This window comes from Physcomitrium patens, chromosome 10 (genome assembly GCF_059467195.1).
Source record: "Physcomitrium patens ecotype Gransden chromosome 10, ASM5946719v1, whole genome shotgun sequence".
NCBI lineage: Eukaryota > Viridiplantae > Streptophyta > Bryopsida > Funariales > Funariaceae > Physcomitrium > Physcomitrium patens.
The window spans coordinates 15,624,775-15,642,132 of record NC_143419.1 but is presented as its reverse complement, the minus strand read 5'-3'; the positions used below and the strand labels follow the sequence as shown (position 1 = coordinate 15,642,132).

The window sequence follows — 17,358 nt, the reverse complement described above, 5'->3', positions numbered from 1 at the left end:
CAAAATTCACATTATTCTTCTAAAAAGTAAAAATGATACTATTGCCCCTATTAATGAACACACAATCTACAATCATATGAATTTTTGTATTTTTGAATGTTTGTTTGTTTTGTTTATACCAGATATCTGTATACATATAAATATATATATATATATATATATTGAAGGAAACAAAGCATTTTAACTGTGTACTCGAAGGTTTGAATATGTAATAAGCACAATTTTAGGACTTGGTGCACAGAATTAGGGTTTTAAACGTGAGTTTTGAACGTCGAATCGCAGCAGCGGCAGCAGTAGTTGCGAAAGCTGGCAAGACAGAGCACGAGCACGAGCGATGTTGGATGAGAAGGGGAGACGGAGACCGAGACTCAAGTGGAGACCGAGACCAAGACCAAGACCAAGAGGTTGGTTTTACCTCGATTGGCGTGGCTGCATGTCAACTCTGTCATTCCCACGGAAGCGCCGGAGCTGGCGAGCGCATGAGGGGAAATTGGTGCTCCTCCCTCCCTCCTCTCCTGGCTGGCTGCGAGGTAGTGCCACATACTTAATTGGGGCGCCATCCGACTTGGACACATTCTCCTCGAACGTGCCCCACTAGGCGATGTGGGCGACGCCTGACGGCTCAGATTCCGGAGGAGTGGGAAAGCAAGGGATCGGTATGTGTGCCAGAACTCGGAATCAGTCTTGGCTTGCTGCAACACGGCTCCCATTTCCTGATCACTGTCATGCGAGCATCTCTGTTGCGGAGACCAGAACTCGGAGCAGGTTTCGGGTTTTTGGTCACCCCCCCCCCCCAAACACAGACTGAGCCTGGCTGGGAGATTGTCCCGCGCGGCGATCGAAAATGGTGCCTCACTTTCAGCCCCCATGGAATTTGTCCTCGCGGTTCCTCAGGTTGAGCCAGAATCTGTGTTAGAATCTGTGCTGATCCCACTTCGTAACTGAACTGCCTCCCCCCCCCCACGCTTGGGAGTCGTGATGGCGTCCTTTCGAGGCTTCTTTTGAGCTGCTAAATTAAGCTCTTTCATGTAGCAGCTCAGCATTGCATTGTTCGACTTTGTTGCTGTGGACGATGAAGATGCCACGCTTTGCATTGTTTTATCCACGCGTCTGATCTCTGGGTCCTCATATGATGTTGCCGAATGGATGCAACACCACCGGAGGCTTTGCAACATATTGATCTCACTCATTCACTTGATAGTTTTAGATCGACTTTGAGCTCGCACAACCCGCAAAAATTGGCTGTTGCGCATGGAGCGGTGAATTGCCAAAATACAAAAGCAAACCACGTTTATAAACTACTGCCTCTAATCAAACACCTGTAGTGTACTTCGATAAATCATTTGTATATTCAACCTGGAACATCGAAGTGGATGTGTAATTTTTTCATATATGAAGAAGATCTGAAAGAATGTTATTAGACCGAAGTTTTATCAGCCCCATTCTTATTATGCTATATTTTATTTTATTTTATTTTAATTTTTCTCTTTCAGGCAGTTATTCCTGCTTACAAATGTCGTTATTCCTGAAGTACTTATTCGTGGAATACACACCCACTTATACATAAAAAAAAACTAACTTTTTTGAACAAATTTACATCTACCACATTAGAAAAATAATATAACTAATTCGACAAGTATCTACGAAGTTAATGTTTTGTTTTCTGCTTTTTGTTTCTTTCTGGTTTTGTTTTCCAGAGAAGATTGTGTCTGTTCACAGACCTCTAGTCTGTTCAAATGACAGTGAGATGTGCCCTTTTCGCAAGGTACTCTTCCACAACTATTATTGGCGCTTCATGAGAAGGAGCTTTCAGATTGTATGACATTGATAATTCTATGGAGGCTTGTCCAGTGTGCATCATAATGTCTAAAAGAGAAGCACAGGATCACTGGTTTGAAACCTGCATCCACTAGACTTTACGCACAACACAGTCTCAGTAAAAGCATCAATGAGATGTATGATAGAACAATGATGACACTGAAAGTAATTAGGAACAGACAAGAGCAAGAAATACAGTGCACATGAAGCAGCGCCTATGAACTGAAAATACACGTTGATAAGTAAACTAGGTCTGATATATCCGATACCCAAATGCCAGTGATACAATGATGCTGATATTTATCTCTGAACGTCATGTAGAGGTGGGTCATTCTCACCGCTGGCTAAATCTTCTTGTATCCATCTTCACATAGAATACCTACATCGCTAAGGCGATGACGTGAAACAAATTTATTTGATTCTGCTTACATTATGAGCTGCGTTTAAACGAGGGAATATGATCACGTTGTTGTATTTGAGCCTCTTGTTGTGGAGGTGATGCCTGGACTTGGGTGTTTACACGAGGGTACATGAAGGTTCCATGAATTAGCACCTGCAGCGGCGTTGATGGGAGGATATTTGCATGGAATTGTGGTGATTGAGCAGGCAATGACACTCACGCGCTATATTAATTTTTTACCAATGCTAGTGTTGGATATCACTGCCTTCATAAAATCCTGTCCTCTAGCATCAACATAGTACACAATTTTGCAACCCAAGGAAATGATTCATGCTGCCGCTACAACCCAGATTATCAAGGCATAGAAAAGATGCATGATCGAAATCATGTCGAAGTGCAGTATTGGCTGCACCTCAATGGCGACGACCTAAAATTGGCAGGACAGAGAGCAATGCACCGGTAGAGGAAATTTCTCACTCATGCTACTTGCATTGTACATCAATGAAGTGGTGAGATCAGCCATACTCACGGACTGATTTAACACCTTGTTGTAGATGTTGACCACTACATTACAAATCCCAGGAGCCGGAGAAATTGATCGTTGTTTACATTTTTAGATTCGGTCCACATTTCCCTTGAATCTGCTTTTGACGAACCTACACCCCCAGTTTCTTCAATAATTTGCGAAGCGGGTTCTTGACACAAAGATTGACCACTCAAAAAAGAGGCTGAAGCTCAAACTACTCAAAAATGTTTTGACGAATTGAGGAATGTTTCGGTACATGCAGCTCGCCCAAGGGTGGTACTAGTGCGGGGCAACTGGAATTGAGAACTCATCCTGATTGATTTAAGCCTCCATGGGCTATCTCACAGCTTGCTGTGTCTTCCTCCTCCTCCTCCTCCTCCTCCTCAACGTCATCGCATCCCGTAAAGGGATGTCGGCGGCCATGATCAAGCAAAGAGTAGCTCTTCTCTTGAGTTGGGGATGCACTGATCATTCGGTGTACATGAATTGTAGCCTCCTCACCGTTAACGCATTACATTCCACCGAGAGTCCCAATCACTTCGTGGCGATTCACATCGCAACCAAGTTATTCTACATGAAGATCGAAGAGGTTCAAGTTTCCAACCAAGGGTAGTCCGAAGATGTCAATGCACAGAACAAGGTTGCCACTATCCAGCAAGAGGATGAGAAGGATGCCCTCATACAGAGAATAGGGTTTTATACTTTCTCAACAGAATGTAAACAAAATTTCAATTCTATATACAAAAACACACCCTTCTGACAGGGGATAGCAGTGTCGGCACATTGTGTGGCACACGGCCAAGCAGCGAAAAACCGCGTGCGGTACCACGCTCTTCACAGACCTCGCTTCGTTTTGCCCGGTTTCAGTTCGTGGTGAATCCCGCGAGTTGTGGCGATGAAGGGATCAGTGTCTGTCGGTGGGTCGATTGCAGGGGGTTGATTGCCCCGCGTAAGCAGCACTGATTCCCCCGGTCGTAAATCGGATTGTGCCAATAGTTCCCTGGAACGTTTGCTCGTTATCGGACAACAGCTTGTTAAGCGAAACCTTGCTGTCGCCTCTGTCGCTGTGCATTGTCTGGTTGCTACTGGGTGGTTGCGATTCAAGAGACTGATCGAGGTAACATTTTATTTTGGAGTGGTTCAGTACGATGGACGTATTTTGGATCTCGCTCCATTCGATGCGTTTCAGGGATCTAGGTTTTTCGTGGCCGTGCTCTCCTCTTCACATTTTATTTATTTTCTTGCTGGAATCGTGGTTTTGTGGGTTACCCGTTGCTTGTTTGTGACTGTCGAATAGTAGGTTTCTGGGATGGCACTGGCGCGATGTTGGATTTCTGATTGACTATGGTGAATTGTGTCCGGTGGTGTCTGGGGTTCATTTTTGGTAGAATATCTCAATGGTGTCGTTGGTTCTTTTTTCAGGACTGTTTGAAATTAGTGATCGTCTTGATGGGTTATCAGCCAAAAAACACCAGCAGCGTCCTCTATCGACTCATTGGTTTTGTTTGTTGTTGGCTACAGTTGTTTCGATTGAAGTACGCGATCTTTTCATTGATATCAACTGGCCTTGTAGAGGAGGTATTCGATTGTTTTTAGCAACTATGGGGGAGAATTATCAGAAGGATCGGAATGTGTGGAGCACAGTGTTGGTGACGGCAGCCGCTCTTGCAGCAGGTTGGGCCGCCATCGAATTGGCCTTCAAGCCGTTTCTGGACGCAGGGAGGGCATCCATCAACCGTGAATTGGACCCCGATTATGATCCTGATGATGATCTCCATGGCCCCTGTGGGAATAATAGTCCCAAAGCTGAAGCTAAAGAAGCAGTACGAGACCTCAAGAACCAGTCAAGCGAGTGAAACCTCATCATACGTCCCGATTTATGGTTGAAGCTGGATTATAATCTCTGGTAATCACCTTAGCGTTTGCACGAGGACTATATGTTTTCCCAGTTTTGCTTTGGGACAAGTACTCCGCTCCTGCAAGAAACTGTGGCTGATTTATTTAGCAAATTCACTTCACTTTTCGGTTGAAAAACACATACTAAAACACTTGCCCCGTCGGTTTGCAGATGGAGGAGGTGAATTCCAAGCTATTCTTCGTCTAATTGCGACTGTTACTCCGAAATCAGATGCCATATTGTTTCATTGTGTAGGCTAAGTAGTAGGCCTGAAAGGTCAAGGGCCTATTCTTCCGAACGTCTATGGGATTATTGGTGCTATCAACGTCCATCTGTGAGAAGGATGCCGTTCCTACAGATTCGTTGGGACTGTATAGGTTTCTACTTTCAATTGCGTGGGGTGAGTTGAAAGGACAGTACTGTGAATGCAGGTGGACAGCCTCTTGAAAACCCTGTGAACTTGATCCAAGAATTCATTTCAGTCCGTCTTTATTCATAGCAGGTTCCATCACAGCTAAGCAAACAGTGCATAAGTCTGAATCTTTCATTTTCTTCGTGTGATTCTTAGTATCACCAAGCAAGGACGTTGCTTTAGTGATTTCAATGCACAAGGGCTCGGAATGTTAGAAATGACTTTATTCTAGGTTTTCTATATCATGTGTGGCTAGTAAACATAATAATCACCATATGAGTACTCTCAACAGGTAGTTTTTTGTGCAATGACATTAGGGACTCTGCTGCTTTTTAATGCATGCCACCAGCATTCTTCCTTACACTATCGTATGAAAGTACTAAGACAACAAAGGCTTTATAACCACTGCATCGAAATAGACACACCAGGACAAAAAATCACTCACTTTGATCACGACAAAAATTTAGCCAGTTTCATTTGCCTGACTAAGCTTGACTTTGGGGCTGTATTGAAGCATCTTAAAGGGCTCTTTCTTCACTTAAATATGTACATTGTAGATCAAATCTTTATTAGAATTAAATGGTTGTGGGGATTTGTACAAACTTTGCAACAATTTGGACATCTGTTGTATATTCTCCATACTTTTCAATCAATCAAGTAATTTGTTGAATATGCATCTTTGCAAATAAACTTCATATGGAAGATTGATGGCAGGCATTGAATTACTTAAAATCCATCCATACATTAGACATTTAGAGGATGATTCTAAAAAATTAATGTTTATTCAAATGAAGGATTTAGGTCCAAAATATTTTAAATGTATTTGGTAGATTAATTTGTTAGCTTCTAGTCCAAGGGAGATGAGAGCAATTTAAAGAAAAACAATCCAAATTGTCATACTTTCAATACATTGATATTATTGATTTTAATTAATATTTAATTAGTCTATTGTTAGTGTTGTTACTATTTGATTGTATTAGTGAATTTCTTGCTTTCCCAAGAGCAAAAAAATCTTTATAATATCAATATACTAAATCCCATTAATATTTAGTTTTAAGCTACTTTCAATCTTCTACCTTCCTATTGCCAATTAGCAATCCAATATCCTTAGCTATATAAGCTATATATAATCAAGATCTAAGTAGAACCTTTAATGATATTAGATTGAGAGAATTTAAAAGTGATATAAATAATCATATGATAGCTATAAAAATGAAATGATGAACACTCAAAAAGCTAATAGTGAACAAATATCTTGTCTCATCAAAAATCAAAGTCCAACTATAAAACTTAGATATTACGAATTTAGGATTTATATCTTTAAATTGTGGTGTATATTTTGTAAATAAGTAAATTACTTAATCGAATTATGTCTAAAATCTATACAATAATCACATATAAAGAAAAATTAACTCCAAACTTATAAATCTCTTTATTATTCACTACAATGAAGTTCTAGTTTTTGTTCAAATTAAATAAATAACATCACATCTTATCATATTACCAGAAAGTCTCATCAAGTATATAAATATTAAATTAAAAATGGAATTTTATGCTCCAATTAATCATCATATTATCCTATAAATTGATATAAAAGATCCAACAAAGTCATTTCTTAAAACTTTTCTTCAAAAAACTATAAAAATTAAGTTGGAGGAATTAGATTTGTAAATCCTACTGTTCCAAATGGTCTATCAAACATGTATTATAGCCATTCAAGAAGTAGCCAAAACCATCACCTTCAAATGATAATTTCAACTAATAAAAAAATAATACAAAGATCTTTAGTGTGTAATCAAAATCAAAACCAAAATCGACAACTACCACTATCTCAAGATATTAGATATATAATGGTTCAATTTGATGCACATTCTATATTAAATTTATCACCTTTTCAATCTACCTTGGTAGAACTAAATAGCAAAAAGATCTCTATGGACAATAGAGATTTACCTTCTTTAATTGTGATTAGAAGTATGATTGCAAAAAATCCAATAGATTTAGTACACCTTGAAGAAAATGAAATATTGGTAGATATTTTATAAGAATCACATTTGTGTGTAGAAGTGACAAAAATTACTCAATAAATAGCCAAAGAATTAGAAAATAAACTACCATTGACTTTAATAGAACCTGATAAAGAAGATTATTAATTTGTGAGTAAAGAATGACCTTGGATTTTTAGTGCCTTTTTAAAACAACTAATAGCTAATAACATTCAATTTTATAGAACCTTATGATTTATGACATGATTTTTATAGAAATAGAGCCAAAATTTCTTATAGTTAATTTATTCAAGTAACACTAATCATTAAAAAAACAACTCATAGAAGGAATAATATAAAAAAATAAAATAAAAAATAAAACAAAGAATACATAAGAAATAACTAAAATTAAAGTTAAAAATTTAAAATGAGCTATTACAATAGAAAATAAAAAAAAAGACATTCAAGAGTGTAGACATATTAAGATAGATGTAAAAATAATAGATAAAATAATTCTTAAAGTCATAATAGATGATGGAAGTATCATCAATATTATGCTTGAATCCATCATAAAAAAATTAAGATTTAAGATCAATTATAAAGCAATTATGAAGGTGAAATTAACTCATTAAAGATCTTTTTAATATCTAGGTCAAATCTATAACTTTTGATAGTAAGCAAGAGGTGTAGATTATGTGCTATTATTTTATGTAATACGTTTGTTTAAAGAATGTGATAGCTGCATTTTTTTTGTTAGTAAGAAGATGATAGAGGAAATTTAAATAAATAATTTATTGAAGAGCTTTTAAGCCTTGGTTTAATTTAAGACCTTTGAAAAATTATACAACAATTGTAGTATCTATATGGATTAGACTTCAAGTCTTGGCTCTATTAGAAAAAAATACCATCAAATATAGAATCCAATTCAAATATTTTATTTAATACAATTAAACTTTGATTATTTCTACAAAAAAATATATTGGTTACAAAATATATAAATATAAAAATGATGGTGATTTTATTAAATGGTTAGAAAAAATCTATTAAAAGAAGAAAATATCCAAATTCAATTTATATATATCATTGATTAGTTGAAATATGATAATGATTGCATAGTTCTTACAACTTTGATAGATGATATTTCTATTAATGAAGCTTTTAGCTTAAAAATCAATAAAATTTAAATTAAAGACTTTGATACTATTATAAAAGGAGAAGCCATCTTGCATCTTCTCTTATAATTTAAACATATACTTCAAGACATTGAAATTAGACATGATATATTTATTTATCTACCAATATCTAATGATTGATATCAAAGACCTATTGATCTAATATATATAATAGAATAAAATTGGATAAGAATTCCAATCAATTATAATGAAAAAGAATTCTAATATGTTAAGTTTGGATTTTAATTAGTTGAAAAAAAATTAAAATATAAATCCTTAATAATAAAATATTACAATATATTTGTGTGGTCTTATTAAAAGATATATATATTTTTTTAATATTTCATAATACACTATTTTACTTCTTCAAAATACTACACATATTAAAACAATCATAAAAGATTCAATTTTTGGATATAATTGATTATAAAATATAACTAAAAAAAATACTATTTCAAATAAATTTTATAAGGTCTATAGAAATTATATATTAGTTTTCTTAAATTATCTTAGTGAAAAATTGAAGATATAAGCTAAAAGTGTATATAAGTTATCAGTTTTTAAATAAATATACTCAAAAGTACTATTTTCTATTATCTTTTATTACTTCTATAATGAAAGATGTGATAAGTCATAAATTATATAATTTTTTAAATAGATATTTTATTTACAATCAAATATTAATAGCTCTTAAAGATTGATACAAGATTATATTTATGTTATTTTATATATTTTTTTAATATCCAATAATATTTTTTGACTCATGAAATATTTTTTTGAATTTTTAAAAGACTATTATTTATTATTATAGATATAAATATTAATAAGAATAATTATTTAGATTAAAATAATTAGATATAAGAAATAAAAATAAGTAGATTTGATGATTTCTTGTAGAGAAGCTTTTTAAGAGCTATACAGATACAAATTTGACTTTCCAAGTCTTTATAGGTGTCATAGATATATACATGTAAACTAATAATTACCTATATGATTTAAATAATAGTAGATAAAAGTAAGTTAATTCCATAATATCTTCTATAAAAGCTTCCTAGAAGCTATTGAAGAAACAAAATAAGCAAGACACAAGTAAGTAGAAATCAATAAGGTTAGACACAAGAGAAGTGTGGAATGAGATACCTCTCACTTCCAACACCCTTTACTAATAGGTGTCACGGCCATAATCATGTAAGCTAATAATTACATATAGAAATAGGTAAAAGTAAGTAAAAGTAGATAAAAGTAAGTTAATTCTATAATATTTAATATAGAAGCTTCCTAGAAACTTCCTAGACGCTGCTTTGACTTCATAGGTGTCTTTAATTGACTTTTTGGATTAGAAACGTGGTCAACAAGTTGGCCATGTGCCACACATGTTGTTAGCTTGAAGATCAAGCTAACTATGTGGCCCATATGTAGAAAAACTTGCCTTGTAAGTCAAGGCATGTGTCCTACAAAGTCAATACATATTGGAGGTCCTATAGAACGTCGCCACGTAGCCCCTAGTTAGATAGTATATATAGAGACAAGAGTGAAGGCTTCTTCACTCTTGTCAACTCCTTTCTTGCTTCTAGTCCAGGTTCAAGAGTCTTTAGTTTCTTGTCTTGTGGCAATAGCCATTCCAGTTTCCTTTTAATATACCTACTTGTTTATATTTTGACTTATTATATTGAGATAGCCTTTTTGTATATTTTCCCTCATCGAGTCTTTGTTCTTGACAGATTGACAAGAGTACACTTACAATATCAGAGCTTTGTTTTTCTTGAGTGAGAGTGGATTACCCCTTTCTCTTGACAAGACATAAGCGTATTAGAAGTTTGCGGATTATCCACTTCTAAACTGATATTGTTCTTAGTATCTTCTTTGTTATCAAGTCTTTCTTTTCTTTTGTCTTGAGCAGTATCAAACAAATTTTTCTTAGTGTCATTATGGCAGAGCTTGTTGAAAAGAAGAGTGCAATGGCACAAATGCAAGAGCAAATGAGGGAGTTAATGCTTCCGATGCATCAACTCAATTCACCAACACATGAAAGAACAAGAATAGCAGAAAGTGGAGATATAGAGATGATCGGAGCTGCTTCAACATCTACAACAAATCACGTTCCTTCTCCAATTATACAACACCCTGTAAGCACTAGAGAACCAAGAATTGCCTTACCCGAGAAATTTGATGGTACGAGATCAAAGTTTCGAGGGTTCATCAATCAAGTACAATTGGCAATTGAACTTCAACCGCAAAGCTATCCAACTCCAGGATCACAAGTCAGGTTTATTGGCACTCTACTTTCTGGTTCTGCATTATCATGGTTTTCGTCTTTTTTTGAACAACGAAATCCATTATTGGACAATTTGGAAGCTTTTTTGGCGGAGTTTCGATCTATGTATGGTGAACACGATGCAACTCGTGTTGCAACAAATAAGATCCGAATTCTGCGACAAGAAAATCGCTCAGTAACAGTGTATGCTTCACAATTTTGACAACTTGCAATTGACATCAAGTGGGATGATGCTGCACTCATTAGTCAATTTCTTTATGGATTGCAATATGAAGTAAAGAAATTGATGCTCAACTTACCTGATCCTCAAACTTTGAGTCAAGCAATCGATTTTGCGGTAAAATGTGATAATCAACTTTTCGAATTTCGATCTGAGAATCATTCACGGGAACCTCAACGTTATTACTCAATGACAACATCAACATCTTTGCCAAACGTACATTCGGAAGTAGAAGACATGCAAATTGACGTGGTACGTTTTAAACCTCTAACTGAGCAAGAAAAGATTCGTCGTCGTCAAGAAGGATTATGTTTATATTGCGGAGAACCTAAGCACACTGCTCAACATTGTCCAAAGAAACGACGCAACTATAAAATGAGGGGTACGACGGTCAAAGAAGACAACATGTCGGAAAACGGATTCGTCCAGCTACAATAGGGACCTTGCAGCTGGAACCTTGTACAATTCCTAATGAAGGTCCTATCCTCTCCTCAGAACCCTCTCCTTGTTTTATAATAGACTTATATTTAGGACCTAAGAATTACAAAGCCTCTGCTTTATTAGATTCGGGAGCCTCAGCATGTTTTTTAGATGAACAATTTGTTAAAAGTCGTAAAATATCCTTTGTACAGAAACCTAAACCAGTACATGTAGAAGTCATAGATGGTCGTCCCTTGTCTTCTGGAGATGTCACTCATGAAACTCATCCTATAAAAGTAACAATAGACGGTCATGATAGCTACATAGCTTTTAACATAATTAAATCCCCGTCCAATCCAGTTATTTTAGGTTTATCCTGGCTAGAAAAATATAACCCTCGAATAGATTGGAATTTGCGTAAACTTGACTTTTCCTAGAGCGTTATTAATAGTTCTACCAACCAAGTAAAAAATTATAAGTCTAGTATAGTAAAACCCGTAATAATAGGTGCAAAAGCATTTATACACGCAGCAAAAGAAGGATCAACTTTTGCTATTTATGCTGCACCTATTTCTGAAAACGTAAAGACTTCAAGTGGCATTCCAAGTCAATATCAAGAGTATCAAGACGTTTTTGAGAAAAAGAATGCAGATATTCTTCCTGAGCATCGTCCATATGATTGTTCAATCGACCTCAAGGAAGGAACTCAGCCACCATTTGGACCAATTTACAGTTTATCGCAAGATGAGATGGCTGAACTCAAGACATATATTGATGAGAATTTAGCGAAGAATTTCATACGCCATTCAAAATCTCCAGCAGGAGCTCCAATTCTATTCGTAAAGAAAAAAGATGGATCTTTACGAATGTGTGTTGATTATCGAGGACTCAACAAGATCACAATCAAGAACAGGTATCCATTACCTTTGATATCAGGACTCCTTGACCAGTTGAATCAAGCTAAGATCTATACAAAAATAGATCTAAGAGGAGCATATAATCTAGTACGGATCAAAGAAGGAGATGAATGGAAGACTGCGTTTCGAACCAGGTATGGACATTTCGAATATAATGTCATGCCCTTTGGACTCACGAATGCACTAACTGCTTTTCAACATCTCATGAATGATGTATTTCATGAATTCTTAGACAATTTTGTCGTCTGCTATCTAGACGATATCCTGATCTATTCTAAGAACGTCGAAGAACATGAAATACATGTTCGTCAAGTATTACAAAAACTTAGAGATACAGGATTGTACGCCAAGATGGAAAAGTGTGTGTTTCACACTACTCAAGTTGACTTTTTAGGATACATCATTTCAAATGATGGTCTCATGATGGATTCTAAGAAAGTGCAAACAATCATGGATTGGAAGATTCCAAGGACGGTAAGAGATGTCCAATGTTTCTTGGGATTTGCCAATTACTATCGGATCTTCATCAAAGATTTCTCACGAGTTGCAGCTCTACTTACACGCTTGACTAGTAAAGATAAATTTCAATGGAATCAAGAAGCGGAAGCAGCATTTGAAGCCTTGAAGACATCGTTTGTCTCTGCACCAGTCTTATATCGTGTTGACTTTTCCAAGGCATTTTTTATGGAAACAGATGCATCAGATTTTGCCTTGGGTGCAGTTTTATCACAAATGGGAACAGATGACAAACTTCATCTGATAGCTTTTCATTCAAGAAAATTCTTAGCAGCCGAGATCAATTATATGATCCACGATAAAGAACTTCTTGCGATCTTGGATTCCTTTCAAGAATGGCATCATTATCTAGAAGGCGCTTCTAGTCCAGTCACTGTGTATACAGATCACAAGAACCTCGAGTATTTCATGTCAGCATGCGTGTTGAATCGTCGTCAAGCTCGTTGGAGTATGTCTTTGTCAAGATTCAAGTTCATTATCACTTATCGGCCAGAAAAACAACAAGGTTTATCCGATGCCCTATCTAGACGTTCTTATTTTGCACCAAAAGAAGGAGATGCAGCTTTTGAGCAACAAAGAACGGTCCTCTTGAAACCGGAGCAATTTCATCTCCGAGCAATGAAATCAACATTGACTGTTGATTCAACTTTTCTCAAGCAAATCCAGTCCAGTATGTCCTCAGACCCTCTTGTTTATGATATCGAGAATAATTCTTCCAAGTCTCATGATCCTTCTAAGTTCGAGTTCAAGAATAATCTATTATATTTTGAAGGACGCCTATATGTTCCAGAAGGAGAAGCACGTTTACGTGTTCTTCAAGCACGTCATGACTTTCCAGCAGCAGGGCACTTTGGATATAATAAGACTTTAGAACTCATATCAAGAGATTTTTGGTGGCCACAAATGTGGAAGTCAGTTAAAGACTTTGTACAATCATGTGATATTTGTTCAAGATCAAAAATTCCTCGTCATCGACCTTATGGACTTCTTCAGCCATTACCTATACCAGAACAACCATGGTCTTCTGTTTCTATGGATTTCATCACAGATCTTTCAAGCTCAAGATCTTATGATTCTATATTTGTGATAGTAGATCGTTTCACCAAGATGGCACATTTTGTGCCATGTACAAAATCTATCACAGGTGAAGAAACAGCTAAGCTTTTCATTGATAATATCTATCGCTATCATGGATTACCTAAAGATATCATATCGGATAGGGGAACTCAATTTGTGTCAAGATTTTGGAGGACCCTTTTCAAGATTTTAAAAGTGGACATAAAGCTATCTTCGGCTTTCCATCCTCAAACTGATGGACAAACAGAGCGCGTAAACCAAGTCTTGGAGCAATATTTAAGGTGTACTATCAACTACTAACAAGATGATTGGACAACCCTTCTCCCATTGGCAGAGTTTACTTATAATAATACGGTACATTCTTCCACGCAACAAACACCTTTCTTTGCCAATTATGGCTATCATCCACGACTTGATACTTTTGATTTTTCAAAAGTTGATAATCTTGCAGCAGAAGATATGGCAAATCGGTTGTCAAAGTTACATGCAATAATGAAGAAGCAATTGAAGGAAGCTCAAGAACGACAAAAGATAAACGCAGATCTATATCGTAAGGAGCAACCACAAATCAACGTGGGTGATAAGGTATGACTACTTCGTCGCAATATCAAGACTACTCGACCTTGTGACAAGTTGGACTATCGTAGGCTTGGCCCCTTTTCTGTTTCTGAACAGATCAACCCAGTTGCATATCGTTTACATCTACCGGAGTCAATGAAGATCCATCCTGTATTCCACGTGTCTCTTCTTGAACCATATAAGACAGTGGATATACAAGGAAGAAGACAAATGCCACCGCCTCCTATAGAAGTAGATAATAATGAAGAATTTGAGGTGGAAGAGATATTAGACTCAAGGCGGCGCCGAAATAAGCTGGAATATCTTGTTCATTGGCGCGGATATGATATTAGTGAATGCACATGGGAGCCATCCAGGAATCTAGGAAATGCATGAGCTAAAGTCAAAGTTTTTCATCAACGACATCCATCAAAACCAAGATGAAAATCTCTCTTATAAAAGAGATAAGATTGAGGCAAGATAACATTCAATTTCCTATCCTTGTTTGTAACTTCTTTGCATTTGTGACGCTAATTAGATGGAGAGCCAACAACCAGCAGATTGAACTCAAGAACCTTCGTTTGCTGACCTGCCGAACGAGACATTACGATTGTCACAACCTTCAAGACGACGCAATCCAGATGAAGATCTTCAAGAACGACATGTTCTTCCTCAAACAGATGGTGAGATACAACGCGTTTGGTATCACGATTTGGGAAGGAACTCTCGATGTTTGGTAATTTTGCTAGAGGTAGGAACAACTCCTGATGGTGTTCCGAATATTCTATTCAAAGGAAGTTACGAAGGCCTCAACAATGATCAAATAACAGGGTGGTCTTCCCGCCCTGGTATGGGATACTACCGATGGTTGAGAGGCCCTATCAATCATCTTCGAAGAGAACAAAGATCAGAGTATGTGGCGAATACAATTTGTCGCATCATAGATTTCCTCAACATATGATGACCGCTCCTCGTGGAACTCGTCTCTAGAAGGGGGGGTAATGTCACGGCCATAATCATGTAAGCTAATAATTACATATAGAAATAGGTAGAAGTAAGTAAAAGTAGATAAAAGTAAGTTAATTCTATAATATTTAATATAGAAGCTTCCTAGAAACTTCCTAGATGCTGCTTTGACTTCATAGGTGTCTTTAATTGACTTTTTGGATTAGAAACGTGGTCAACAAGTTGGCCATGTGCCACACATGTTGTTAGCTTGAAGATTAAGCTAACTATGTGGCCCATACGTAGAAAAACTTGCCTTGTAAGTCAAGGCATGTGTCCTACAAAGTCAATACATATTGGAGGTCCTATAGAACGTCGCCACGTAGCCCCTAGTTAGATAGTATATATAGAGACAAGAGTGAAGGCTTCTTCACTCTTGTCAACTCCTTTCTTGCTTCTAGTCCAGGTTCAAGAGTCTTTAGTTTCTTGTCTTGTGGCAATAGCCATTCCAGTTTCCTTTTAATATACCTACTTGTTTATATTTTGACTTATTATATTGAGATAGCCTTTTTGTATATTTTCCCTCATCGAGTCTTTGTCCTTGACAATAGGTAGAGGTTATATCCATTTTGGCTAGTATTCATCTTACTTTCATCTAACTAAATCATAAATTTCTCTTAACCTAGCTGCCATTTTAAACCCTAGCCGCCTCCTATAACCCTAGCTGCTACTTAAAATCCTAGCCGCCACCTTGGTCACTTTTCTTCATCTTTTTACTGCCCTTTGACTATTAGCAACTTATCTAGATAATATCTTTTATCTTCTAACTTATCTTCTATTTATTTTAATACTCCCACTTTGCTATTGGTCAAAGGCTAATAAATCTAATTCCTTTGTCAATTTGTAATGTCTATCCTTCACCAATATTTTTGTGAGTAAATCAGCAAGCATGTCTTCTATTGCACAATATTTCATGTCAGTTACTTCCATCTCAATTTTCTCCCGTATGAAGTGATGTTGAATGTCAATGTGCTTTGTCTTTGAATGATGCTTTGGATTCTTGGCAAAAACAAGGCATCCTTGATTGTTACACTTCATTGGAGTTGCTTCCAATTGCACAAGTCTAATGTCTTCTAAAACTTGTCTTAGCCATATTGCCTCCATTGCACCATGACTTCTTGCCATGTACTCCGCCTCCATTGTAGACCTTACAATTGTTGGTTGTCTCTTATAATTCTATGAAATTGCTCCTACTCCAACAAAGAATACATATGCCATTGTTGATCTTCTATCATTTGCATCTCCAGCCCAATCTGCATCACAATATCCATGTAATGTAATACTATCACCTCCAAGATACAATTTGAAGTTCAAAGTGCCTTTTAAGTACCTTAAGATCCTCTTAATGGTTGCTCAATGAATTGGTCCAGCCTTTGACATGTGTTGACTCACAATACTCACCACATATGCAAGATCCACCCTTGTACCAACCATTACATACATAAATGAGCCTACTATTGCCTTGTATCGAACATCTTTCATTTCTTCTTCAACTTCAGCAAATTCCTCATCCGTGAGCTTCATCAACTTCAAATTTTCCTCCAAAGGTGTTCAAATGGACTTGCACTCCTCCATGTTGAACCGTTTCAACATTTCTTCAATGTACTTCTTTTGGCTCAATGTAATGATCTTCTTAGCTTGATCTCTCACAAATTCCACTCCTAAGCAATAGTGGAGCTCTCCCGAATCACTCATTTCAAATTCTTTTGTTAACTTTGCCTTCAACCAATCCATCTTTTTCAAAGTATTGGTCAAAATGAACAAATCATCAATATAAAGAATAATAATCAGCAAGAAGGCTTTTAATTGCATCACATACATAGAATGATCAGCCTCACTCCTCACAAATCCTTCATTCAAAAAGAAGGTGTCGATACGTTGGTACCATGCCTTTGATGATTGCTTAAGTCCATACAAAGATTTCTTCAACTTACACACAAGGTGTTGTTTGCCTTCTTCAACAAATCCTTGAGGTTGATCCATGTAGATGTCTTCTTCCAATTCTCCATTCAAAAAAGTCGTCTTCACATCTATTTGGTGCATCTTCAAGTCCATTGTTGCTCCAATTGCCACAATGGTTCTAATGGTGGTGAATTTGGCCACAAGAGAAAATGTCTCATTGAAATCAATACCATCAACTTGTCAATAGCCTTTGGCAAC

General features: G+C 36.5%; 1 protein-coding gene across 3 annotated transcripts; it reads left to right on the top strand.

The window, feature by feature from the left end:
* The first annotated feature begins 3,477 nt into the window (after nucleotides 1-3,477).
* On the top strand, nucleotides 3,478-5,142 carry LOC112287433 (uncharacterized). Of its 3 annotated transcripts, none has more exons than XM_073536553.2 (3): nucleotides 3,478-3,861; nucleotides 4,266-4,650; nucleotides 4,813-5,142. In XM_073536553.2, the coding sequence occupies exon 2, from the start codon at nucleotides 4,346-4,348 to the stop codon at nucleotides 4,598-4,600; it is 255 nt and encodes an 84-aa protein (XP_073392654.1). In that variant the 5' UTR covers nucleotides 3,478-3,861; nucleotides 4,266-4,345; the 3' UTR covers nucleotides 4,601-4,650; nucleotides 4,813-5,142. The 3 variants fall into 3 exon arrangements, with proteins under 3 accessions (XP_073392654.1, XP_090110006.1, XP_024386161.1); XM_090253880.1 differs by having other exon boundaries at nucleotides 3,613-3,861; nucleotides 4,167-4,650; XM_024530393.3 differs by having other exon boundaries at nucleotides 3,677-3,941.
* Nucleotides 5,143-17,358: the final 12,216 nt, after the last annotated feature.

Excerpts from the sequence above, each read along its gene's own strand:
- LOC112287433 (XM_024530393.3), top strand. The coding sequence starts at position 3,893 with ATGGACGTATTTTGGATCTCGCTCCATTCGATGCGTTTCAGGGATCTA. Across the intron at positions 3,942-4,265 it reads GATGCGTTTCAGGGATCTAG|TTGTTTCGATTGAAGTACGC; the intron begins GTTTTTCGTGGC and ends TGTTGGCTACAG.